The 27,974-nt window shown below is 40.8% G+C and overlaps 1 protein-coding gene across 10 annotated transcripts; it reads left to right on the top strand.

Moving 5' to 3' along the window:
• The first annotated feature begins 2 nt into the window (after window positions 1-2).
• zmiz2 (zinc finger, MIZ-type containing 2) lies at window positions 3-26,998 on the top strand. 10 transcript variants are annotated; one of them, XM_034602754.1, is made up of 20 exons: window positions 5-470; window positions 6,822-6,924; window positions 10,001-10,115; window positions 10,984-11,198; window positions 12,110-12,278; window positions 13,922-14,140; window positions 14,480-14,692; window positions 15,822-15,905; window positions 16,029-16,206; window positions 16,346-16,487; window positions 17,065-17,167; window positions 17,294-17,425; window positions 17,532-17,637; window positions 18,369-18,526; window positions 18,630-18,697; window positions 18,793-18,861; window positions 18,976-19,217; window positions 21,067-21,191; window positions 23,951-24,160; window positions 24,784-26,998. In XM_034602754.1, exons 2-20 carry the CDS (start codon window positions 6,875-6,877, stop codon window positions 24,889-24,891), a joined length of 2,706 nt encoding a protein of 901 aa, XP_034458645.1. In that variant the 5' UTR covers window positions 5-470; window positions 6,822-6,874; the 3' UTR covers window positions 24,892-26,998. The 10 variants fall into 10 exon arrangements, with proteins under 10 accessions (XP_034458650.1, XP_034458645.1, XP_034458641.1 ...); XM_034602750.1 differs by having other exon boundaries at window positions 7-470; window positions 9,998-10,115; XM_034602757.1 differs by having other exon boundaries at window positions 37-470; window positions 9,998-10,115; window positions 17,065-17,143; window positions 24,784-26,993.
• Window positions 26,999-27,974: the final 976 nt, after the last annotated feature.

Here is a 27,974-nt window from a genome sequence, read left to right as displayed (position 1 = left end):
CTCATACATACACACACACACACACACACTTTCTCTGTGGTTAGTCATTCAGCCGCCTGACTCACAGGAGGAGGGGTCTTCCTCGGTGGGAGACATTATATCCCTGTGATCACATGAATATATTATAGCGGGTCATTGTGCAATGAGGGAGGTGAAGCCGAGCCGAGGTGCCAGGTTATGGGCCCGAGCGCACACCGCAACTATTAACCCGCGTGTACTTAGTTAGTTTGTGTAGTTTAATGTGTCAAGTTCGCAACACATGAGCCATTAGGTGCTAAGTGATGAATAGCGTACTTACTTATTATACGCCCGGGGTGTGGAAACAACAAGCTAACAGGTCATATTAACGACAGCTCCGCTCATCGGGCTGCCTCTCTTCTCCCCGCTAGCCCGACTGCGACACTAGCAGGCTAATGTCGCCCGGCTAACGCAACGCTGCCTGGCGACCAAGCGGCTCCTGCGGGGAAAAGGTAAGCTACCGGGCCGAACAGCTTTCACTTTCTCCCAGCCACGGGGGCCCAGCTTTTTTTGGGGGCTATAGCTGCTCTCACCCTCCGCGCGAACAGGTAATGTAACGACCGGCTAACGTGCCACGGACTGCCGGGGAGCTAGTTAGCACTGCGTGGCTAACAGCAGCAGCAGCGTGTTAAAGCGCCTCCACTCGCTCCTGCTCTGTTTCCAGCGACACATCACACTAACTTAACACCGCCAGGCTACGACACCGGACTCTCCCCTCAACCGGACGCCTTTTCACGCTCTCCCCCCTCGTTTATTGGCGCTTTTTAACCCGGGGCTGTGGACGTTATCTGCGTTTCTAAAGCAGCTGAGGCAGGTAGGTGCAACAAAACGCACCCGCGATTCGCATTTTGACACACATTCATAACCCACAGACAGAGACTGGGAGAGGGAGACAGGCTGGACCCCACACCGCTCAAATGCTTTGTTCCGATCTGCTGCGAATGTGAGCAGCACGTTTGGTTTGCTGTGTTGCAGGAGGAGCTGCAGGTAGACGTGAGTGTGCTCGTGCGATCGTCTGCATTGATCCGACTGTCATATCTTCACAGATCGATAATCACATCATGGGAGAGGTTGTGTAAGGGAGACGAACCCCCCCCCCCCCCCACAGGCTACATGCCTCACAACTGTTGTTGTTGTTTTTATATCATGCATGTGTTGTGGTGTTGCAGTGGGTCTGAGGTGAGGTTGCCTGTTTGTCCCTCTGGGCCATGACTTCCTGAATGTACCATGGGTACAATAACATGTTGTCTTGGCTGGAAGCCGGGCTCAGTCACTTTGGGTCAGTGTTTACATGAGATGAAGAAGAAGTGTTGGATAATGAAGGTGCTTAGACAACTGCAGAGTGAAGTGGGGGGCTTGTGTTGAGGCTGCTGCTGTTGGAAGCCTCCACATGTTCTCAGGGGTTTTTTTTAATAGTTTTTGGCTGTATGATCTTACTCATGTTCGCTGCAGCTCAGTTAGTCTGCTGCTTTATTTCCCCCAATGATTTCATGTAGATATAGAAAAGTTTCCTACTGTTCTGTGACAGTGTATTAGAGCCCACTGTGATGTTAACATGCTGTCACACATGACAAAGAGAAGAAACCAACCCCCACATTTGAGCAGGTGAAACCAGAGATTATTTGGCATTTTTGCTTGAAAAACTGCAAAAGTTAATGTGATCTGGTGGCTTGTTTTATCCAACCAAACACCAAAACCACTGAAATGACAGATTTACTATCAGGCTATAGAATAAACTTAAATACCCCATAAACTTTGGACATTTTTGGAAAAATGTCTGAAATGTATTAATTTAGAAAATATATTTTGGGTCAATCGACAAATAATTGCGTCTCTACTGTAGATATATACACACAATTAAATGATGTAAATGAGGATTGTCAGTAGAGTAACTTAATAAAGTTTTCGGACACTATATTTGATCCTTTTATGGTACAAAATGAGGTTATTAATTGAAATTTGAAATTCTTATTCCAGGCGACTGTAGTACGCAACATACTGTGCATGGCACATATTCTTTGTTTTGGACTTCTAACCAGAATTAACCACAGTTTCTACAGGTCTCTTGTCGGTGTGTGAGAGTATTTCTATGTTGCCCTTCATTGTGGTGATCTGTCGCTTGCCTTTTCATGATGGTGTTTAAGAGCCTATTAATTGGTTCTGCCATATTTAAAAGTATATATGAAGGCAGTAACTAATGATTATTATCTGTATCAATTAACTCTTATATTCTCTATTAATCAATTCATCGATTATGTCTTTATTGTCCAACTAGACCTCCAAGTTGATATCATAGAAGATTTAGAAAAGCAGCAAACATTTACATTTGAGCTGGAATCAGTGCATTTTGTTAAATTTTTCCTCATAAATTCAACTAATCGAATAATTGGCTGATCATTTAATCTCCACTGTAAACATTGGGTTCTGCCACCAACAGTTATGTATGTTAGTCTTCCAGTTGTTGATCAATAGATTTTTTTTGGTGAACCAAAAATGTACCTTACATCTTAAAACCACATTAGACAAAGAAAAGCAACAGACTAAAGTTTTTATGTAAAAGTGAATTAATAGATTAACAAAATAGTTGCTCATTGAATTCTAAGTAATGCATTTATTTACAGGCCTGCATCTCAGGCCTTGTTGTTCAGCTTTGTGATAATTATTTTCTATTTGCTGACATTTTATAGATGCAATCAATTAATTGTGAAAATAATAGGTACATCAATTGAGAATAAAAATATTTGTTATACTAAATATCAGTGCCAGAACTGAAACGCATCTTACTGACTGTGAATTCATTGTTTAAATCATTTATCATGTGATGATATGTGAAATATTCTCTTGTTCCAGGCTGGTAATTTCAGGCATTTCCTGCTTTTCTCTGTTTTATTTCATTGTAAAAATAATATTTCCTAATTCGATTTTGAGCTGTACAAACGTGGTAAGTTGAAGAAGGTACCTCTTTGTAAGTAATTTCGGATAAAGTGACTATTTAACTTAAAGACGGATATTTACAAATGAAAATGTTCATTAGTTGCATCTTAATGGCACATTAGCCATGAGTGTTAACTTGAGTGCATTGCCAGGTTTATTTCTTTAAAGGTTCAGTCAGTGTCCTCCAGGTGTATCTGATAATATACACACTGGCATGACTTGTATTACAGCCTGTCAATGGCTCTTAGCCTTGTTCGTACAGAGCAGGCCTAAAGGATCTTATTGAATTCAGACCCAGTATTGGATCCATCCTATCTACTAACTAAGGCTAGAATACAATGCACATTTTTAATTGATTGTGTTGGCTGAAAGGACAGAAATTCATTTCAGTTGAATAAAATTGTATTTGTGTAGTGCCAAATCACAACACACATTATCTCAAGACACTTTAGAGTAAGGTCTAGACCCTACAATATTCTGGAGAAACCCAATAGTTCCCTCAACCTCTGGTAGAACCAGACATCAGTGTAGGCGGCGATCTGCCTTGACAGTTTGGGGAGAGGAGAGAAATGGGGGGGGGGGGATGCTCAGTCTATACCTACAACCTGAAGCTGAGATGAGAAGCACCATATATGAAATATTAATTAAGTAATGTGACACAATACATTAGCAGCTGAAGGCTCAGATCCATGGTTGCCATTAATTCTACCTGTGTAGAGGTTATATTTGTTGAGAATACTCTCCTGACCTGTTTCGTCTTCACCAGGAATGTTTTTGTTAACAAAAATGTGTACAGGACAACGGAAATTGTGAAAGTGCACTGTTAATGTGGAGCCTTGTCACATTCTAAACATCTGCTGCTGTCAGATGCTTATTAAACACCACTTTTTACGAAGCCTATGGGAAGTCAGGAGAGGTCTCACAAAGAGCGACCAAGTCCGTGTCGTGCAGAGGTTGAGGTGATAAATGAGTTGAGCTCAGGACTTTCACACATGAGACTGAGGTTCGGGTCTTGTGTGAGATCAGAAGATGATATTGACACATTTTTAGACTTAGCTGACTTACTATCTTCACTTTTTAATTCATCCAGTTTTCAGTAGCATTTTGATTAAGTTTAAGAGCAGCTATTTATTTAGGTTTCTGAAAAAAAAAATAGTTTGGGTTCAAACTAGAGATGTTCCTATAAAGCATCAGAGATACCTCAGATACTGCCGAAATGCAGGTCAAAGGCGAGTAAGCAAATCTATGTACCGATCCAGTACCACGTCTATTATATTCACGTCTTTTTTTTTTTATAGTATATTCGTTTCATCCAGATAAGACTGCAAATTTATTTTCCTTAAAATCACTTCTTCTTTGCCGTCTCAAAACAACAGCTGCACTGCACTGCACTGCCACTGTCGAGCTGTTTTTAGAGCAGCGAAGAAGAACTTATTTTCAGTAGTGTAGTGTTCGCCACACCTAGCTAAAATGCCAATTTGGCAATATGTATTGGGTGGGGAAAAATGGCATCGGAAAAATTAAGCCTGAAAGACATTCTTAGATTTCTTCTTTAGTTCACTCAATCAACAGCCAAAAACCCAAATGACAGTGGTATAAACCAGAGAAAATCCTCTCCCTCCAACTGCAGGTAGAGAGGGGTGACAGGTATTTTCCTTGAGGAAAGACCTAAAGGATTCATCAAATCTTTGCTGATTAATTCTCTGTCAGATTATTTCATTTTATTCCCAATATAAATTGTGCCATGAATGATTGGGTCATGAGATCGTCAGTATTGATAAGTGACTGTCAAAATAAAAGAGGCACTTAAGTAAGAACCTTGATCGGTTGTGGGACGGCTCGACTCAGAAAACAATGAGTGGCAGTTAATAAATTATGTAAAGGGCTCTTTGCTTTGTATTTGACTAAGAAGCAGAGGAAGTGTTTAATCATGTTTGCTGACTAGCTGCCATTCTCTCCTCCCCTCAAGCAGTTGATGCACACTGGATCACTAATAGCTGTGACTTAAATCAAACTGATGATCACTTTAACTGAATATGATTGTGGCCTTTTGGCTCAAGATGTGATTAGCTGCCGAAATTTAATGTATAGAGATTACAGTATGTTTGGATTAATGTTAGTAATTTGGTTTTGATTATGAAACGTAACTTCTCAAAGGCCTTAAGGCTGTTTTACATAATCATATCAGAGCAGTCCAGGTAAAGTAATGATGAGCAGGTTGATGCTGCCACCATATACCACATCCTCCTCTGAGTGTAAAACAGTTGCTATATGAAATATAAACAATTGTCTCACTGTGTAATTTAAGGCCAAAGTGAAAAGTGAATAAATTGATTAGATGGAAAAAGCAAAAATACCAAATGCTCCAGGTTCTGAAATGACATTTAGCTGCTTTTCTTTGTGAATGCATTCACTTTGGAGTGACATTTGAAGATGTCACCTTAGACTCTTGGAAATCATATTTGTTTAACTTTTGATTAAATTGAAAAAAAAAAACCTTTGCGGAATAATCAGTAATGAAAACATTGTCTCAGCCGTACTAAAAGTACACACCTTTAGCCTTTTCATATTGTAACAGTACATGCAATATGCAAAGTTTCACCAACAAATACCTGTTTATGATTGTAACAGTTATAACAAACAGTGAGAATATGATTTGCAGATAACATTTTTGGGGGTTTAAAACACCACACCATCTAAACTGCCTTGAACAGGTTCATGTCATGTTTTCTGTTTCATCTCCTTTTGCTCATGAAAGCTGAAATCAGTGCTAACCAAACAACACAGTGGCTGTGGGAGCACTGGGTCAGTTGAGGGTTGATTGAGCGCCCGCAGTGTTTTGGCTGTCAGTTTGATGGCAGAGGAAGAGGCAGAGGACAAGAAAAGAACAGGCAGCACAAAGAGCCGTGGGTGAAAAACAGTCTGAAAGCTGAGGTCAACAGAGGGAACAGTGTGTCTCAATCCTTCCTCTGCAGGTACAGACTGTGCTGCAGCATCTGATGAAGACAGACCTCTTGCATTGTGTGGTTTAGCTGCTCAGCTGTGGTGGAAGTTGCAAGGTGCTGTTTGGAGGCTGACAATGTCTTTTGATCGGAGGGAATACAGGTATTTCAGTCATGTGATCTGAGGAGCCCTCTCCTCCCCTCCTGCTGTACAAGATGTGGGGTGTCTGACCCAAATCTGCAAAGTGCAATAGGGAAACCAGAGAGAAGAACCAAGGGGGAGGGGATGTTGAGGCAAGGCTCTGATGTTGGAAAATTAGCATGTCAGTTGGTAACCGTCAGATAAAGAAAATCATTAGTGGGAGGTAGGAGGAGAGCAGCAGTTGGCAGCAGCAGAGTGGAAATGAGGATTGTGTAGGAAATGGAGAAAAGATCACGTATTGAAGAAGGGAAGGTGGCGGATAAACACGAAGGGCTGTTATTAAATGAACCAAATCGAGGAACAAGAAGAACAAGCGGGTGTTGGCGAGCGACTGATTGTACGTCGGCGTGCCCGGGCGGAGCGTCTGCCTCCTCACATCTCCGTTCTCTTAAATTCCTTTTGAAATCAGCATGCTAAATTTAGCTCCCAGCACCCCTCCCCCTCCTTTTGAGAGGTATCAGAGCTACAGCAGTCAGTGATAGGCTAACATTTTGATGCACACACACACACACACACACACACACACACACACACACACACACACACACACAGAGAGAGACACACATCCAGACACACAGAGATTAAAGTGAGTGGCTATGAGTGGGAGGGCACTATGTCTTAGTGCACACAGTGTGGGCTGCAGTGATGATAAATTGTTGCTGTGCAGCAAATGAGCTTTGAGTAACTGTCTTTTTATGTGTGTGTCTTCCTCCTCTCTCTCTCAGGAGCTGCTACTTGAGGACAGTGGGGGCTCTCTGATGATCCCCCCGTTCATCCGATGAACCCCCTCAACTCCATGAAACCCTCCCTGCCTCCCAATCCACAAAGGTACACACACAAACACACAGTGGTGACATTAAACTCGGTGTCCTCAGGTGAACCATGTGACACCTCACCTGCCTTGCCCAGTGCTGTATTTGTTATGGTTTTGTTGTTGGGCCCAGGGGCGTGTGCGGTGGAAACAAGTTTAACTTATTCCAGCTCTGTCTTTGTGTCACTGAACCTAAGCAAGAATTCAGACCGATGCCGGTGGTTGCGTTGGTGTGTCACTTGTAGCTGAAGGTATTGGTGAGACATGAAATAGGATCCAGGAATCCAGTTCAGGTGACAGATTGTGTTTAGAGGCCTATGAGAGGCCAAAAGAATGCACAATGGAATTTTAAACTCAAGAAGGTGGCAACCTTTTTACCTTTTTTTTTGCGATGATTGCAAGTTTAACAGTAGAATTCCAGTGTTTGCGTCTCGAAGTAATTTGCCAGGAATGTGGGCTTGCATGAGACAGCAGATGACAGATGTAGTCACATTGCATTGCAGAAGCTGAGCTGTCTACAGCTACTGAATGTGGTTTATCTGGATCACTTGTCATGAAGCTGGTCATCAACTGGTCAGTTCACTTTGAGTTGTCTTATCAAGTTATTTGCACACAAACGTGAGATAAACGTCTTCACCTGTGTTTTCAGGTTGTCTCCATAGCAACCTCTTTATACAGTGAAATGCCCGAACAACTGTAAAAGTGGATAAATCTCTTCCTCTGTAAATGTTAAATGTTGCTGGCAGCAACTTGCTGCATGCTGCGGTATTTCCTCCCAGTGAAGTGAGTGCTTTTAGGATTGTGAAATTCCATGTTCAGAGAGTCCTGTCAACTTCTTATCACGTACTAAAGAAAAGTTGAGGAAATTCTGTGCCACTGGTACTTCCAGTCTCAATCATCAAAATTAAAACGGCATGAGAAGTTATCCTTTTGCGGCAAAGACACATGACCAAAGGGACAGCCACCTCTGCAGGATTCTCCTTTGATGTGTTTGATTATGCTCAAGCAAACACCCAGTTTAAGTCCTTGTGCACAGAGAGAAAGGTTTGAGTTAAAGCTAGAAATACAGGTTAATGACCACAGTGTGATCTGCTGTATTGACATTTGAAATGAGCGATCACAGAGAAAGTTAGAGAAGACGGAGCGCAGCTGCTACTCAGCCCCCTGCTGTGACTGACCGCTACAGACCCAGCTGCCTTTAGACATGCACTGAACTCCGGAAAACCTCTGGAGTTTCTGTGGAGGAGTTGTATGTGTCTGAGCAAATGTCCGACAACTCGACAAGCGGCAAATGAAGGAGCGAGAGCCTTCACAGTTTATGCAGACTTTCTGTGCCTGACCTCCTAGTATAAAGTCTGCAGGAGATCCACATCCAGATTCACTGCCATGTTGATGACGTTTCTAACACACGACAGACGTATAAATGCAAAAACAAATATCTCTTGATGAAAAAGCAGAGCCGTACACGAAGCAGACAAGAACGGTTTTGGCGAACAGGGTCGATGTGGTGTAAACAAAATCACGTGATTTCCGCAGCAGAATTAATACATTACATGCATCTGTCTGCTGCACCACTTCTCACCTGAACACAGTGGATCATTTGTTGCTGTTGTGAATGCCTCTGAGCTAAGAATCTCCTGCTGGGTTGTTCATATGTTAAAGGAAACCTCTGGTGAAAGTCTGGACCAAACTGTCTGCAGGTCCTCCGCAGGTCATATCTGAGAACAGCTTTAGTCTGCCCTTCAGTCTACTGCTCTCTGTGGCCTCTTCTATACCGTTTCTTGTTTCTGTTGTCTGACCAGAGAATGAAAAAGTGATTTATTATGTCTCATAAACACTGTGCTAACCAACAGCCATCCATGAGGTTCTGATAAATTCCTGATTTTATTATTGTGACAAAGTCAACATAAGATACAGGTAAATGACAGCAGTGTGTGTTCAGATAGATAATCAATGACTGGCATAGTGCACATCATGCGCATATCGACTATTTTTCACTTTCAGTTTCACACAGAGCCTCTTATACACTGGTCATTTATTTATATAATTATAGCCTTTAGAGAGATGGGATTAACAGTTTATCGATACTTGTGTTTCTGCAAAGTTAACGATTAACTTCTCCTATATTGTTATACTATAGTAGTGCGCTCTGATAGTCACTATTAGTTGGTGTTTTTGGCTTTCTGCTCTACTTGAATATTGGATTTTACATTATATCCTTTTACATTCATTAATCCATTAAGCCTTTGAAATAACACACATCTGTTTGCACAATGATTTAAGCAAAACATGTAATACTTATTTTTTGCTTGTTTTTTCATTTGATAGTGCAGGCATCACTGCCCTCAGACTGATCTATGAATAATTAGAAGAGCAAAGATGAAAAAATTCCCTAAAAACTGGACCAACCAGTCTGATCCTTTCTTACACACTGTTAAGACAAAGCAGCTGTCGAGTGTTTCTTGTTCAGACATTTTGGAAGCATCTTGATTTTGAGCTTTTATCGAGCCAGAACAGCCTTTAATTGAGCGCAGCCACAAAGACTGTTGACCACTCTGTCGCTCTCTGGAAAGCTATGAAAGCAAGAAATGTGTCTCTAACTCACTGACATGACGAGCAGCGGCTGAAAAGAAGTGAAGAAAGAAGAGAGAAAGAAAAACAAACAAACCAGGAGTTAGGCTGATGTATATTTGGATTAATGTCAACCTAAGCCTGTGATTCTTTTACTAAAAAATGCAAATTTTTGTGAAATAATTTTTTTAAATATTAAAAGGACAGTGGTGGTAGAAAATATTTCAGCCAAAGGCACCCTGCAAATAATGTGGTTGTTTCCTGTTGAGGAAATGGTTTGTAACCTCAACTGTCAGATGAAGAAACCACCCTCAGGTTAATCTTTAACTCAGCAGTAAATGATGATTTGACCACCTAGGTGCACTGTCTCTGCTCCACAGCTGAGCCCAAAGCTGTGAAACAGAAATGGATAATAATAAAATGTTGTGATACTCTGATATTGAACTGTTATATCTGATATGTGAATGAACGCTCTCTCCTCAACAATCCCCACCAACTCAGCTTTGTATCCTTCTGCAGCAGTGACGGCCCCTTCCTAAATGACCCAGTCTCCTGGCAACCAGGCACCAATCAGCACCCAGGATCTCTCTCTGTAGTAACCACAGTGTGGGGCGTGACCAATCCCACACACAGTCAGGTAACACATGACTCTGGGACATTTTGTTTCGTGAGCTGTAACTACACAAAACCAGAAACAACAGAAGCTGATAAAACGCTTCTGTTTATCTCAGAGCAGGGAATTAAGGCCTGTCATTTTGAACTTGAAATCTGAAAGTACAGCTGTGGCTCTTTTTATCATATTTCTTTTGACTATGATTGATAGTTTCATAATTTTGTTGTTATTGTTCCTATTTTGAGCTGGTAGTCACATAGTCTGATTGCCGTCTGTCTGTTAAGGCCAATATGTACTTTGCAGAATCGAGCCTGTAGCTACTGTACTGTCCACTGACACGCACCTCTCTTGAAATGTAACTGCACATCATGACAACACAGACCCAAATAACTGTGATTGGTCTGTGTGTTATCATGTCTGGTCCATATCTGTCAGTGGTCATACATGCACTAAAAACTCGCCCTCCTCATGCCCGAATCAGTTCAATGGTCTTACACATCATCTCCACCAATGTTCTTCTCCTCCTTTCTAATTTCAGTAAAAGTAACTGTTGCTCTACCATGGTTCTTGGCCATGGTAGAAGACTTACAGCACCTAACTTATTATGGAACCAATTTACATTTTATAGTACTTGATAATAATATACAGGTCAGGATGCCATCATTCACTTCAATACTTGGCTCTGAGTTTCATTAAATGTATTAATTAAAGAACTTCCAGAACATTTAGCTGTAGTTTCTCTTTCAGGTGAATGTGACTGTTAAGTGTGTCTTTCTGTGTTTTCACTTGCTTTCTGTAACTGATTTAATGTAACACATTCAGCGCTTTATGGTTCTTATGACCGTGATAACCACCCCTAACCCCCTCCTCTCCCCCTTTCCTATGTATGTAGGTGTTCTGTGCGCCCATGGGTCCAGGTGAAAGTTCTGGCAGTCACATGATGCCTGGTGGCAGTCCTGGTATGAGCCCTGGTATGGGCCCTGGCATGGCCTCCCAGTTTATGGGACAACAGTCTTATGGAGACGCTGTATCTAAAGGCTACGGTCACCCACTGATGTACGGACGCCCCAACGCCGCTTACAACCAACCCTCGGCCTATGGTGGAAGGTATGCTCAATGATTTTCTGTTCGCTTAATGTCAGCTTAACGGAGAAGAAATTCAACAAGGGATTATTCTTAAAATAGAACTGTAAATTAAATTGCTTATATTTTTTGAATGTAGAGGAAACCTCATTCAGATATGTGTCCTTAGCAAACCAACAATAATTGTATTCAAACTTTTCTTATGGATGTCCAGACGTCAGGACAGTATGGGTGTTGTGATTAGAAGTAAATTTAAGGTGAAGGTCACTATGTTAACACACACAAACATGGCACATGGATGAGCCCCCAATAACCACAACTGAAAATACCACAGCTTCACAAAGTTCTACTCTTCAAGAAAAGAAATAGAAAATATGTTTATCCTAAACATTGATGGAGGATCAGTACATCTATGCTTCACACGCATCAAATCAACTCAAAAGTTCATAACAAGCTCCTGCAACAGTTAACCCTGTTGGGAAATTCCAGCATATTGACAACCAAACCAAATACACAACCTGGTGTATTTCTCGTAATTGTGCCTTTCTTAAAAGGTCAAGCTAACTTTTCACTTTCACGATGATCACAGACACTGAACTCAGGAATAAAGAAAAAAAATAAAAAGACCACAAACCCAAGAAACTCAGTGTGTCTGGTTAAAGGTTCCTTTACTTTCAAAACTGCTCATGCCACAGACATATTAAAAGGACCAATTGACTATGATAATTGAATTTGTATATATTTTTATTCAGGACTGTGCTGTTTGTTACGTGCTGTTGTCATGCTTTGGGGTTTTTGCATTAACATATGTCAACGTGGCCGCTCTTCACCCACTGCTCTGACTCATGTTCGTGACGACACCTCTCACGCTCGTACGATCAGTACTCTGAGCTCACTGCCCACTCATCTCCCCCGTCTTCCCCTCTACCCTGCAGTTACTCTGGTAACAGTGGAGGTGCCGGTCTGGGCGCGCGTCCTCCCTCAGACTTCACTCAGGCTGCTGCCGCCGCTGTTGCTGCCGCCGCTGCCACAGCAACTGCCACTGCCACAGCAACTGTTTCAGCAATACAGGAAAAACAGCACCAGGAGCTGAGCTATGGACAGGTAAACATGCCTGAAAAGAATAAAAACAGGGAAGGGAGGGAAGGCTCACACTTTTTTTTAGTGAGTTAAGGAAGTAAGGGAGAAACTGGGAAAGCTGCACACACCTAAATAAAAGCAAAGAATATTTTTTTGCTCTTTATCAATTTGACCCTAAATATTAATAAGATTTGATAAGATTTGTATTTCATGGATGTCATTTTTCTATTTTGTGTTTGTTGTTCTCTAGAAATGAATGAACCCTATTTCTGTCTGATTTCTTGCCTGATTGGAAGCAGACTAAATATGATGTCACATCCTCATATTCTGCAGAAGGCATTTTTGAACCACTGAAATACAGGAGTTGAAGTTAATTATTTGTTTTGAATGTGCAGGTTTCCCTGTTAAATGTCTAGGTCTGTACCAAAGCCTGGGGTCTGCAGAATGCAGTGATGTTGCTCAGCCAGTCCAGACCCAATTCATTTGTTTTTCTTAAGTGGATCCAATGCAGATGCAGCCTGTCCCTGTCAGTTTTCCAGCAGATTAAGTTGATTACATATTTCATTTTAATTAGTTAGTTTAACATCATGAGGCCAGTGCTGCAGTGAAAGATGTCTTCAGTGTATTTCCCAGGGTTGTGTTTCAGTAAACTTTTACCCTCGACTATGCCAAATTCCAAAGAATAAATGGGATCTGATGAGTTATTGAAAATATACACAGTCTGTCCCAATACATACACCCAACATGAGTGAGTTTATGACATGATAGAATCGGTGTGATTCACGTTTACATGTGGTTCTCTCTCCTAATGTTTACATAAAAATAAATTTAGCTTGGGTGAGGGTTGAGACCTCTGGTCAGTTTAAAATTAATATAGTATTGTATTCATTTCATCAGATGGTTCTGATGTAATTGCTACTTTTCTACTGTTATTTGTAAGCGCCAATGATTTTCATACACAGACATTTTATAGATCCTCTGTAGAGTATCACTGTATTACGTTATTGTGGCAGTAACTGAAAGGAGAAATGTCTGAGCTGCTCCTCATGCATGCCTCACTACACTGAAATCAATTATAGTCTCGCTCTTATATGAGATGCGGTCTTTCATTAATGACAGAGGAATCACTGGAAGTCACACATTAACATTTGACTGACTTCAGGAAAAACTACATCTTTGACACCGTGCCTGGTTTAGAGTTGTGATGTTTGGTCCCGACGGCTGCAAAGCAGAAGCTGCTCCTCTGCTGCTAACACACACTCACGACACATGTTTCTTATTAACAGCAGAGACATCACATAATTTGACACTGCTCTCCCATGCCAGACTATTTACTCTACAGACTTCTTATTTACATAATGAGAGTCACTGTAGAAGCTTAGCAAACAGTCATTATCTCTGTTGGTTCTTATTAAAGAGCTCAAATGAAAAGTAGATGCAGGAATGTACAGCACCATCCCTCTCAACATGCATGTTTGGTTTTTTTGCAGTTAATTATGCAAATGTTTTCACTCTGCAGCCTCCTCCTTGGCATAAACCAATTCTAAAGTAGATGTAAACACCTGTTCTTACAGTCACTTACAGCGATTTTACTTTTTTTACTAAGAGAGCTTTGTTTTTACCCTTCCATCCCTCATCTGGTCTCTTGCTTTCCTTTTCCCTCCCAGATGGGTGGCGCATCAACCTACAGCACCCAGTTCCTGTCCCATTCGGGCCCCCGTGGCCCTCCAGTGATGAACCCTGGTGGGATGGTCAATTCCAGGCCCGGACTTCCACCCTCCGCTGGGGGCTTATATGCCTCTCACGCTGCACAGGCACAGAAGATGGCCCAGCATGTGGGCTATCCTGGTGGACAGCAGGGGCTCAAACGGCCTTACCATTCAGAGGTTAGTGAGGAATGTTTACTCATGGATGTTTGCTCACTCTTTCGAAATTCAGTTTTACGAGTTGATGACTGGTTATTCTGTCTGCATGTGTCCTGGATTCGTTTAGCCAACAGCAAAACCACTGGTTATGTTTATGAAATTAAATATATACAATTAGTTTCCACTTCGTGGTTGAATGTGGGCTTGACTGGTTGAATAGTAGGATGACGTGGCATTACCTTCACAAATAGTGTTATAGAGAAAGAAAATGTCAGTCACTCACTCTTGTGTTTGCTTCTCAATTAACTTTAAAAATAACAACAGTTCAGTAACTCCTCCATTCTCTATTTATTTTTTCAGGGTTATCCAGCACAGCAGTACGGCTCTGGTGGGATGTCGGGATACCCCAACCAGCCTCTGCAGTACCCCCCCGGCCCACAGCAGAGATGTGCCCCCTCACCCTCTTACCCCTCCAGCCGGATGCCTTTAATGGGACAGTACCCTTCTGGACCACACAACCCAGCACAGTTCCCTCCTGGAGCAGTTCAGCCCAATCCTCCACAGTATTATAAGGTAATCACTTCCAACCAATAATACACATCCAATGCTGATACCATTATTGATACCATATTGATATCTGAACTTTTGATCATTCCAAGATATGTTCCAATATTCTTGTCAACATAAGCACATAATAACATAAGCAAGCCTTTTTTCTGAGGATCTCTTAATGCTTTTAAAGGGTAGGACAAAAACAAATGTCACAAGGAGCAAAAAAATATAATTTGTATTGCAAACAAAAATCCAGATATAGGGTAAGTTGACAAAAGCAAAAAATATATAGGTGACACAGAATGACTCTCAAAGGGCTGGGAACGTGTCACTGACTCCGGTTGGCTTGAATGCAGAAATGTATGATTGTGACCAAGCTACAGTTTGTACTGTGGGACTCATCTCTTTCTAAATAACTTCAATCATGTTTGGCATTAAATTCTGTACAGACATTTATCTCTATTATACCTTTGACCCCACAGTCATAAAAACACTTTAATAATAACTTTGAAACACCTGAGATGAGACTTCTCTTATTTATCACATGCAACTTTATAGGAAATAGTCACATTTTAAATTATATTCTTGTGTATTAATTTAGTGTGTTTAAATAAACTGTTATTTGATTGTATGTCCTTTCCTACAACTATTATTACCTTGTTTTCCTTCTTAGACCTGAAATGATAAGTCAGATGAGAGATTATTTGACTAACTATTTTGATAATTGTTTCAATCGCTAAATAGTTGTTTAAAATTCTCTAGTTCCTGATGCTGGTTTGTGATTATTTACTTAAATTTATTATTTAATATCTTTGGTCTCAGACTATACGTTGGTCAAAACAGGAGATTTTAAGTTGTCATGTCTCAGGCTTTATGACATTTTTATTGTGAAATTCTTTTATATTTGCTGAATTTTTATTGACCAACTAATAGGCATGTTTATCATTAATAATTAGACTGCAGCCTTTTCACTTTTTGATTTGATGAGGTTTGATCAAAACAAGGGGGAAAAATGGAATCTTCAAAAGTTTCTGCTGAACGTTTTTGAAGAATTAAGGCCACACTAATTTCTGCACCACTGTGAACTATTCCAGGTCCAGATAAACAGATCATTAGCTGAGTGTCTTGTTTCCTGTCTTGTGTTCACTAGTCGGAGCCGTTCAATGGTCAGGGCAGCCTGCCAACAGGAGGAGCAGGGGGATACAATGCCTTCACACAGGCCGCAGTGAACGGGGTAAGACATTTATGCACACACCACAGTCCCTTTTACTAAAGACTGAGTCCAGTTAAGACCACACAGAAATACACTGCTGAGGATCTGACGTTCTAAACACGCTTCCTCATCCTCGTATCTCAGCCAGGTCGGGGTGGAGTGATGCCCGGGTATCCCCTCTCACCGATGGGAGGGAACCCCACCCCCCCAATGACACCTGGCACTACCATACCCCCCTACCTATCCCCAGGCCAGGACACAAAACCACCGTACCTTCCACCAGACACCAAACCCAACATCAGCACCCTGCAGCCCTCTACAGGTGAGACCTGTGGTGAAATAGTATCCAGAGATAATACATAGTGTGGTATAATGGTATAATTTTCCATTACAGACCCATCCATTGTAATAAGCAAATTCTAAACTAAAAGGGTATTTAACACGGCTCTGTCCCATTCAAGGTAACCCCAGTGATGACCTGCGGCTGACTTTCCCGGTACGAGACGGTGTCGTGTTAGAGCCGTTCAGACTGGAGCACAACCTGGCCGTCAGTAACCACGCCTTCCAGCTCAGAGACTCCGTCTACAAAACACTCATGTTGAGGTGAGAAATTGGACTTTTGATCATGTGTTTAGAAATCATCTTTTCTTTTTCTTTTTGCAGATTTTAGGGTTTTTTTAACACCAACAGATGATTTGGGCCGATTTTTGTGTGTATTTGGTGTCCAATTTTTCTTTCTTCTCATACTGTAAATTGCATACAATCAGAGATTACATGTTACATTTAAAGCACAGGTCTAGAATGTTTTGGTTGAGTATATGTGACATACATGGATTTTTAAACTGATAAAGATCCTGGTTTTAAAAGTTAAAATTTGAGTAACGGGAGGATATAATTTCTTTTTTTTTAAATGTTTTATATTGAAACTAGTGTTTTAATTTTGTTATTACAAAGGGTAGAGTGAGAGTGAGCTGCTGTGTAGTGAAGATGAGCAGCCTCAAAGCACAGGCCAGACTTTAGCTGTGACCCTCTGTAACACAGTGTGTATTCAGAGCAGTGCATCTCTCTCGTTTCTCCTCCTGAGTCATTTAAAATACCACATGAGGAAAAGCAGATGAGGAATGTCTGATAACCCCACCCATTCTCTCCCTGATTAATTGTGTTATGTCTCCCCCTGCAGACCTGACCTGGAGCTGCAGTTTAAGTGCTACCACCACGAGGACAGACAAATGAACACTAACTGGCCTGCCTCTGTGCAAGTGAGCATCCTCACTTTTTCTTTGGTTGGTACTGTGTGTGTGTTTGTCAGAACACCATTTTTTAAAGGGTGTTCACTGTTATTTGAGTCTCTTTAGGGGTTTCTAGATGAACCTTTACTCTAATTATGTCATTTTGTTCCTCTCGATCAGGTTAGTGTCAATGCAACCCCTTTGTCCATTGAGAGAGGGGACAACAAAACCTCCCACAAGCCTCTGTACCTAAAGCAAGTGTGTCAGCCAGGACGTAACACAGTACAGATCACAGTAACCGCATGCTGTTGTGTAAGTAGCTCTGAAATGAACGCAGTGTCACAATGCAACCTGTTGATTGTATGTCTCACTTTAAACTGAGCAATAGCCATTTCAACCCCCCGCCATCTCCCCCCAGTCCCACCTGTTTGTGTTACAGCTGGTCCACCGGCCGTCTGTCAGGTCTGTCCTGCAGGGTTTGATGAAAAAGAGACTGCTGCCCGCTGAGCACTGCATCACAAAGAGTGAGTCCAAATCCAACAGTAGCCGCCATTTCTTAATTTACACCACTGATGTGATATTGAAAAGGTCTTTGCCAAGAGCTTGCAGTTCCTCTGAAGTACGGATCTGAGCAACAGATTCACAAAATCACAGAATCTAAACTACAGCTCCGCTAACCTGCCAGTTTCAGCAACCGACGACTGTGTGCTCCCTTTACTCATCACCTCGGTCACTGTCACAGCTGGGGGCTACAGTACTTAGAGTCTGACATTAAACAGACCAGTGATGTATTCTTGCACAGTACACTAGGTCTATCACCTTACAATCAGACCAGCAATTAGACACATCCCATGATGCAATTAGTCAGGAACTCAGAGAATATATGTTTGGTAAATTGCTGCATTTAAATGGCACTTTTTTTCCGCCACCAACCACTATACAATTTACCTTCCAATAACCACGTCCCTCTCTCTGACACACACACATACTCATAACCACAGTCGACCTTTTTCCACAGTAAATAGAATAGAATCGTATATAACCAAATCATAATATGCATTATCTCAAGGTACTTTACACAGTAAGGTTGAGACCTTTAAAAATGAAAAGAATAAATGAAAAAAAATCTAAATTAAACAGAAATCTGATAAATATAATTTCAACATTGACCAAGATGAAGATAAAACGCCTTGCCACAACGCCCAGCCGTGTTGTAGATCAGGGATGTGACTGTGTTCCCTTCTTTTTGTTTCAGTCAAGAGAAATTTCAGCAGTGGCACTATCCCCGGGACCCCGGGTCTGAACGGTGAGGACGGTGTGGAGCAGACGGCAATTAAAGTCTCTCTCAAATGCCCGATCACGTTCAGACGAATCCAGCTGCCAGCCAGAGGTCATGACTGCAGACACATACAGGTTAGGTCACTCACTCACTCACTCACTCACTCACTCACTCACACACACACACACACCTAATCTTTCATATCAGTTGTCTAATGTGGACATCTCTCTTTCCTAGTGTTTTGACCTGGAGTCCTATTTGCAACTTAATTGTGAAAGAGGGACCTGGAGATGTCCTGTGTGCAAGTATGTATTTAACATGGATTTATTGGCCTTTCTACACTCTGATCCACTCCTCTCAGTGAAAACTTTAGATAACACTTTGTTCTTCTCGTCTGCAGTAAAACTGCTTTGCTTGAGGGGCTGGAGGTCGACCAGTACATGCTTGGTATTCTTGTCTATATCCAGAAGTAAGAGCTTATGTGTGAAATTCATAAGTGTTTGTGTTTTTTATCTTTTGGATATTTGATGTCCAGTGGCATTTTAATATACTTAGAAAACCCGTTTGTCTCTTCTGTCTCCAGCTCTGACTATGAGGAGATCACCATAGACCCAGTGTGTGGTTGGAGACCAGTGCCCATCAAACCAGACCTGCACATAAAGGAGGAGCCTGACGGTCCAGTGCTGAAGCGCTGCCGCACAGTCAGCCCGAGCCACATGGTGTTGCCCAACGTCATGGAAATGATCGCAGCTCTGGGCCCTGCGTCCTCTCCATACCAGAGTCTGACAGCAGGAGGCAGGAACACCCCCGACTACAACAGGCCAGGTTAGGTTCTATTTGAGGAGGGAAGTCAAAGGGGTCAATGAGTTAGTGGTGGTGTCTTTATTTTTAATGAATACAGTCTTATAAACTATGAATCCTTCTGATTTAGGACATCAGCTTCAGTTAAAAATATATTCAGGGTATATTTATGAGTTAGTTTGATGCACAAATAAGAACCTGATTAAAGGAATTCACCTATTTTTAGGTTTAGAAATTGAATATGAAGAGGCAGACTCAACTGTTCTATTAAATGTACAGGTGCTAGAACTTCCAAATGGAAACACAAGAAAAAGTCTGCACACCGTCGCTGAAAATATTATTTCAAGTATGGACACTTCAGGCTTAAGTCTTTGTAACACATTTTAATCTTCACACAATCCTAATACCTAATGTTGAAAACTGTATTTTTTGCATAAGTTACAGCCTGTTTGTCCTAAATTCAGAAATTATAAAAAACACATGATCATATTCCTATTTTAAATATCTTGTTTTATTCTAACATTTGTTCACGTATAGTTTTGTTTAATTTTCCAAATTTAAAAGGTAAAATCATCAAAAGTAATAATTAAGTATCATCAAACAACATCCATGAGGAATTGTAGTTATTATATGATCATGTGTGTGCTATTATCTTATAATATTTAACAATAACAGGCTACCATTTTTTGGCAAGTTGTATTCATTAAGATGTTACGGAAGAGTGAAAAAAGTCATATTCTTTCAGGGATTTAAGGGTTTTCCTGAAGATATTTGAGGGATTTAGAAATGACAGGGATTTAAGTCCTGTTGTCAGACATGAACAGACAAACACAGAACAGGTTCAGCAGTGTCGCCTTAGGGGACCCGAAGTGATCTTATATCACTGCAGCTGTGAGCGTACAGCGGGACTTTCCACAGCTTTACTGTGACCTAAGGAAAGAGGGAATGGTTTGGTGTGAAGGTGGATGCCTGAAATATGATCAGCTGAAGCAGAAAGCTCCATGGCATGAATAGGAGGTGGTCAGGGATGACTAAGTGTGCTTTTTAAAAAAAAAAGTATTATTGAAGCATTATAATTCTTAAATGATGTGGAGACAGACAAAAACATAAGAGTATTTCAGCTTCTTGTAATGAGGGCTGTTTTTTGTTTTCTGTTTCCTGGCTGCTTCAAATGAGATGAGACACTCACAGTTTTTGACCTATGAAATTGAACCTCCCCCAATTTAGAAATTCTAGGCAGTCTATAAATATTTAATAAATGGTTCATAACAGACTATAATGTAGTTGTAAAGAGATACACTTGTGTCTTTGTCAAAAGTCATTACTCCTCTTGTTGACACCATGGTTTACACCTACTTGTGGATGCTGCTGTATAAACAGATAATGAATGGTGATATAGTAAAATACACCTGTAATAATAAAATATGTATTTTTAGAAGAAGTTGTAACTGTTGATAAATACTGTACAATAAAGACATCTATAACTTAATACTCACAACAATATATTTGTTAATTTTTATATTGTGGGGATTTTTTATTATGTTATAGATATTCACTGTTGGAGAGGAAAAGATTTGAAACCATATACCCAGAGGCTTTAATGTATATAAAGCATGTGTCCTTTTGACTTGTGCTGTGCATAATATCTGTAATCTATGTATGCCCATATTGTACACAGTCGCTCTGTCAGATCATTGGGCTCGTAGATGGGAGATGACCCAGACAAATATGTCAAGCAACATGCAAAGAAGTGCCCTCCCCCTTTCTCTTTCAGGCTGCACCGGCCACTATTATGCAAGACAAAATAAAAGTGTGCACTGACCTGTTTAGTTTTCTTCACAGAGGTAACATTTGTTCATTCTTGTTTCTGCAGGGAGCCAGGGATTCTCCAGCCAAACAGGGTTTACAGACTTCCCCAACACTCCTGGCACCCCGACACTGGGAGAGTATGCTTCTGCCTCTGGGCCACCACCTCTACTCCCCTATCAGTCTGACCAGGTTAGATACATTTAAAATAATACCTCCTGCCATCACCCTCTTATTGCATAATGCATGTTGTAGGGAACGCACAGAAACGTATTCCTCTTCTTTTCTTGACATGGCCTCTGGCCACAGTGAAGTGGATCATGCTCAGTGTCTTCTACTCATTTCACTCAGGACATTTTCCCTAATGGTTGAGTAGACTACATGAATACACCCCTGCCAGAAGGCGCTGTACTATGAGCTTGCTTCACAAACCCAGTGATACAAATGACTATTATGTAACTCCAACTGAGGCACATACTGTATCTCCTGAAAGAGATGGAAAGGCAAGTTAATAACAAAGTTTTTTTTCTCATTGTCATCAAATCTTAAGAAAACGATCATAACTATCAATACACTGATTCTACTAACGGGTATCATCTGTCTGATATATTAGATTTCTCCATTGTTTCAAGAAACTACTACAACACATCCATGATCTGTTCCTTCATCACCGTTCACACACTCGCGCGCGCACACACACACACACACACACACACACATACACCCCTGTCCTGCTGCCACAAATACTGACTTACAGCATTGTTTGTGGATTGATCTGCCACTGAAAATAGTCCCCAAACAAATGCATCATTCCCTTGTTGGAGTCAAACTCAAGGGAGCAGGGAATGTGTTTTGAAAATGTAACTACACATTTGTTTTTAGTTTTTTTAAATTGGGTTAAATAAGAAATCCAACAGTTGCCACAATGAGCAAACACAGTCATACAAGTACAAGGATACAAGTCAGGAAATACGACACATTCGTACAGTGAAATTGTATAAGTGCAATTTATTTAGCAGTGTTAGAATGCATGGTTAGATGAGTGCAAATGCCCCTTGTTCTAAGTAAGAAATATGCTACTTAAATTATATCTGAATTTAAATTTGTTTTTATTTTTTCAGACAAAGGAGGTCAGGATGAAGAAAAATAATATGGGAGAATTCCAAATTATGCAGGGAAATTAAAAAATTTAAGATGTTGCTGAAAAAGAAAACAACCGCCATCCGAAAATACCATAAACACCTCCAGAGACTGACACGTGTCTGACTCCCCTCAATCAAAAATGCGGAAACCGATAGGAAAACAAAGTCTCTCCAGAGCTTCAAAGAACTCTTTTTTTTCACAACGTGCTGATAAAAGATATCAGACAAAAGTACCAAGACACCAAAGAAGAATGAGTGAGTGAGTCAGATGATATTAAATGTGTCAGGAAAGATCAAAAGAATCATTCCACAACCAACCTCAGTGACAGGAAGTCATGTAGAAATAAACAAAGAAATATGGGCAGAATTTGCCAGTGACCGATTCTGGATGTGTATGCTCTCTAGTCCATGACCAATAACCAGGACATGGTTAATGTGCTTGCCTATGTCTGGGAAAGCTGGGCTATATCCCTGGCTGCCCCTGAATTTGCTATAAGATGATGCTCATTAGAACATAGTGTTTCCAATTTGATTTTCCAGATCAGTAAATCATGAGGCACGTGCAGTTATTATTCAAGTTCATGAATGATCTGTAATTCTGATGTATTTGTGAGGATTAAATCATTTTCACGTTTTAAAATTTGTTCTAAAAGTTTCTATGTCGGGCAGGAAATGTTTTATCTTTTAACAATGGGGGGGTCTACTCTGTTATTCATATCAACTCTGTTACTGTCAGTGTCAACTCTGTTTAAGATTTTGTTTTTGAAATGAGCTTTAGATATGTAGTATTGTTAAGAATTTAAAACAGAGGCTGTGTCACAAGTGCTTTATTAAATTTCAAAGCATTCCATTAATTCTTAAAGCTATTTTTTTAGAGGAAATACATACTATTGCACAACATGTTTATATTTTTACTTCAAAACCAAAAGTCTCCATCTTATTAGCCTTAAAATTGACTTAATGGATGTAGAGACAAAAGTTCTCTTAGGGGAGACACATTTTTTTAAATTGTATTGTATTCTTTTACTATATATTTAACCCAAAATGCTCTAACAGAGTTGACAGATTTGTCTTTAAGTACTGTTTGTACTAATTGTTTTTCACAATGAATATTTTTAATCTTACAGGTATAGGGTAAGGGAATACTGAAAACATAAAACTTGGCTAAGATGGTTCTATGAGAATAAAAAAAGTTTAATTGTAAAAATCCTTACTACTTTTTGTTTTGTTTCTATACTTGAAATGTACCCATAACTCTGGACTGGGCATATAATAAATATATGGGCATCCCTGTGCAAATCACAGATAGAATGAATTCGATGTTTGAAGTCATAAGAAGTAAACACAGCCCCAGCAGCAAACCTGTAAATGAGGCGGATGTCTACCTGTAATGATTTGGTAGAAAAGCTTCCATGATGTGCTGCTGTGGAGCGACACTGACTGTCTTTTCCTTCTGGTTTTGTGAGTTCAGTTAAGAGCCTTTAACTGAACCTGAAGTAGACAAGTAGACAGCACTGACTGAGCGGAGATTCTCTCACTCACACAAAGTACTGAGCCACTAAGCACATACCACCTGTTGCACACAGCTGAGGGGCTGTCTGCTGAGAGTGTGAGTCCATCCTCCTCCACTGTCACACACTTCTGGTGTTCAGCCTCTATTACGAAAGGCCCACAGGGATCCATACAAAGTGCAGTTTGTGGTGACAACACAGTCAAATAAGAGAAGTCTTGTAGCAGAGTGCCAAAATAAAGATTTATTTTTGTGTCTGTGTCTCTTCCTCTGTGTCTCGTCCTGCTCATCACTGCCAGGTCCCTCATCCTGGACGAATGGAACACTCCCAGCACATCCTGCAGCAGCACAGCTCCAGTGTTCATGGTAACCAGGGTCTCTGTGACACCGGCAGCCCGCTGCCGCAGCGGAACCCCAATACCCAGAACCCCCGGATGCAGAGCGAAGGCTCCTTTGGCCTGGGAGGCCCAGGAGCACCTGGAGGAGAGGGAGCCGATCATGCACTAGATGTGAGTGAAAAGCTGTTGATCATGTGTTTAGTTTTACGAGAGAACAAACCATTTTTAGACCGCAGGATGTGAATATTACTTGATTTCCCTCTTTGTAAGTGTAGTAGAAATCACATGCTTTACCACAATAACATACCACTGAGTAGAATGTAAGAATAAACAATTAAGCTATGAGGTGGAAGGAGCTGTTCAAACCTCCACTGGTTTCGATGGCAAATATTCAGTCGATTGAAAATCATCAGTACAAGAGATGAGAAACTGTTTAGGCCTGGTTATTTGATTAAAAAGTCAAAGGCGCAAGCCAATGCACATAAAGTTACTACGAGCAATAAGCTTAAAAATCTTTTTTATTTTATTTAAGTTGTTTATATAGGCTAAAAGTATAGTGCCAGTGAGGGTAAATGTACAGATTTTAATATCTGTCCTCTCATTTTTTTTTATGAAAAGGGTTGTAGTTGTGTCCCTGTGAGGGGTCATTTTAAGTTAAGGTTTAAGATAAATATGCGTCCTGACCTTCAGTATCTCAATTTGAGTATGACTAGATTAAAGCATAAAAAACTAAATCCTGAAATTTGCATCTGAAGTATTTAATTCAATTAATCACAATTTTTTTTGTTATGAAGCTTCTTCCTGAGCTGACCAATCCGGACGAGCTGCTGTCCTATCTGGGCCCCCCCGACCTCCCCAACAACAGCAGCGATGACCTCCTCTCTCTGTTCGAGAACAACTGATGACCTTCAGATTCTCACACCGGTCACCTGCAAGTCCAGCCTCCGCTTCTCTGTTTGCTGTAGCCCAGGATGAACACTGCACCATCTCTGATGGCACCCATCAGTCTGTGTGCATGTGTGTGTGCGTGTGTACATTCGTGTGTCATTTTGAAGTGTCCTGCGCTTCTTTGAAGTCCGTTCAGTACTCTGTAGAGGGAATGGCAAGGAACACTCTCCACACCTGAACACTGTCCACAATAAGTATGGAGAATACAAGAGTACAGTGGGTTCTGACTGTGCAGACCAGCATTTTAAACTAAAGCACAACTCACAGGCTGAGGGATCTTTATGTATAGATAATTATAGTTGATGTGGAGGATAGTGGAACACGGCAAGTGTTAATGAGGAGTGACAGCAACATGGTGCCTGTGTCTAATCCACACATTTCCACTCAAACAAGTCTGACCCCACAAACCTGCTGCTCCAAACGTTGGGACCACTGAGGTCAGTGGCTATGGGAGAAGCTGCTGCACCATTTTGAGGTAACATGAGCTGCAGCAGCAGTCCGATGCTTTCTGAAATCTTCAAATACAAAATGTGGGGACTCTAAAAAGCTAATTTGTGTATTTATATAGAAAAGCAAGGAAAGCAGTTGCTATGTGTCTGCTGTGATTTGTAACCTAATTCTTTTGAGGTCTATTGACGGTTAGCTAAAGCATTTATGCATAACTGCTCCCAAGTGGACTGGAGTGCAGACTGACGTCTCAAACCTTTTTTTTTAAAGTGTACCAGTTCTCACAAGGAGCCGGATCCAAACTAATGTTGAATATCACAAGACCTGTTCTTTCTTACATCATAATGATGAAGGATAACGTCACGTTTTTGTTTTGTCTAGACCAACGACAGTAAAAATTGGATCCAAGGTTGATCTCCTCACATGGTAAACAAAGATAAAACTAGAATGGCAGAGAGCACACCTCCGCCAAAGGAAATCTGGTCTGGGAAATGATAGTCTGGTAATCTGCACCACATTGTTTAAAATCCATGTCTCAACACCATAAAAAAAGTCAGATTTTTACTTGGCTACATTATCTCCTGGAGAAATTGACAAAAAGTTACAAAAAGTCATAAAAGAAAATCCAGCCCTTAAACCAGATCTCCAACCAAACTTGAATGAGTTCCTTCCCAGCCCATACACCATCCCTCCATCAGGTTTGGTGCAAGTCAGTTCTCTACAAACAAAAAAAGAAGAAACAGACATGGGTGAAAACAATAATAGTGAATAAAGCCCAGCCTACAAAGGCCCAGACAAATAATTGACATTTTTATGTTGGGACACCACTGAGGTTCATTGTATCTCTGACATCCTTCAGCACTGTGAACTATATAAAGACTCCCACCTCTCACTCTGTTGAATTCACCCTCTTTTGGGGATGGTGTGTCTGAGTGTGGCTGTTTCAAGCTGTTTCATACTGTAAATGCTGTGTGTCATGGCCTTTTCTGCCATTTGGAAGCTATTTGTATGTTTATAAATCGTCTCACCTGTATAACCCATCACGACGCGGGTTTGTGTACTGTATAATCAGCTGTTTTCATTAGAGAACGTGTGTGTATCAAATTAATTGTTAATCATAGTAAGTTTAAATGTTATTAGTTGGAGAATGGATCATTGTGGGCACTGTACACATGCTGTGTGTTAGAAATTGCTAAACCAATTGTAAAAAAAAAACAAGTGGTCATACATACACGCATGATGCATGTATGACAGAAGTCGGCTGACACGGAGTAATGCAGTTCAAGATGTAAAGTTTGAAATTGTTCTCAATGCCACTTTTTGAAGCTGACAATTTTTTTCCTATGAATTCAACACTGCCTCGACAAGGCTACAGCAAATAATGTGACTTGCTAACTTGAGCAACACAATAATGTTATTTGGAAATGGACTATTTAACTGCAAATTTATAGGGAAAAGTTTTTTTTTTTTTATTTGTAAACTATTACACATATTTTGTAATTCACTGTAATTGACATTATTTTCTATTTATATTTTAATCATCGTACCTACAGTTACGTTTTCCCTTCCCTGACCAGTCAGAATCACAATTAAAATCACTTTATTTGACAAGAATTTGTTTGGAAGCTATGTCTTTATTTGGAGTGTTAACCATAGATTCTAAATAAAGGTGGACCACACATGTCCACTTCCTTGTCCAAAAATGAGGCCAAAATATCCTGGTTGATTATGGAGCGGAGCCGGCGTCCCGCTGATAAACGCAGTCACAGTCTCAGCTGTCACAGAAGACATTTGCCAAATGTTGGACGTGTTTCCATTGCAGGTGATCTAGATCTGTCAACTCAAAGCTCCCTGGAGGAGGAAGAGGGGTGCAGACTTTGTGTCAGGATCATCGCTGGAGCTACAAGAAAAGGGGAGTCTGCATGAGTTGAGATGGGTGTGAGCAATTTCACATTTAATCCTACGCTAATCTCGGCCAGCAGGGTTGGAAGCTCTTCATGAGTGAGATGTGAGGGACTGATTTAAGAAAGCATAGAGTCGAGGAGTTTTCTTGAAACCCCAATCATTCGGAAGGAGTGGGATGGAACAAACAGCCACGTGCATCCTTAAGGATCTGCAGATCTTTGTAGGCTCCTTTTAAAATGTATGTCACAGATCACTTTCACAACACCATGCAGCGAAAAAAGCATTGAGAAAGTGTCCACTGACTCTATGAGCTCAAGCATGTACATTTGGGCATGTGCAGAGACTTGCCAACCTCTTACTCTCAGGTCCGACAAGTGTAAATTTGTGTGGGCCAAACGCATCAAGTTCTGAGTTCGTGAAGGGGGTTAGGTGCTGAGGCGATCAGACAGAAGATCGGTCCGCCTCTGTTCCACTGCCCTTCCTTGACATTTGGTACAGATTGTTGGAGATTTCTTTCTTTGCCGCCGCAATCCAAGTACCATCTGTGCCAATAGCATTCTCTACCTGCGTTATAGGGGAGCTGGACCAAGACATGGAGTTACTTTTAAAGGAATTTCTCATTTTCCCTATAAAAGCACATATGTCTCACAGTTTTATATAGATATCGTTTTTAATTGAATATTCA

The sequence above is a fragment of the Hippoglossus hippoglossus genome, chromosome 12, assembly GCF_009819705.1.
Source record: "Hippoglossus hippoglossus isolate fHipHip1 chromosome 12, fHipHip1.pri, whole genome shotgun sequence".
NCBI classification, from domain to species: Eukaryota; Metazoa; Chordata; class Actinopteri; order Pleuronectiformes; family Pleuronectidae; genus Hippoglossus; species Hippoglossus hippoglossus.
The sequence above is the reverse complement of the archived record's forward strand: the minus strand, read 5'-3'. Positions and strand labels throughout refer to the sequence as shown.

Excerpts from the sequence above, each read along its gene's own strand:
- zmiz2 (XM_034602750.1), top strand. The coding sequence starts at position 6,875 with ATGAACCCCCTCAACTCCATGAAACCCTCCCTGCCTCCCAATCCACAA. Across the intron at positions 16,488-17,064 it reads TACAAAACACTCATGTTGAG|ACCTGACCTGGAGCTGCAGT; the intron begins GTGAGAAATTGG and ends CTCCCCCTGCAG. Across the intron at positions 17,638-18,368 it reads TGAGCACTGCATCACAAAGA|TCAAGAGAAATTTCAGCAGT; the intron begins GTGAGTCCAAAT and ends TTTTTGTTTCAG.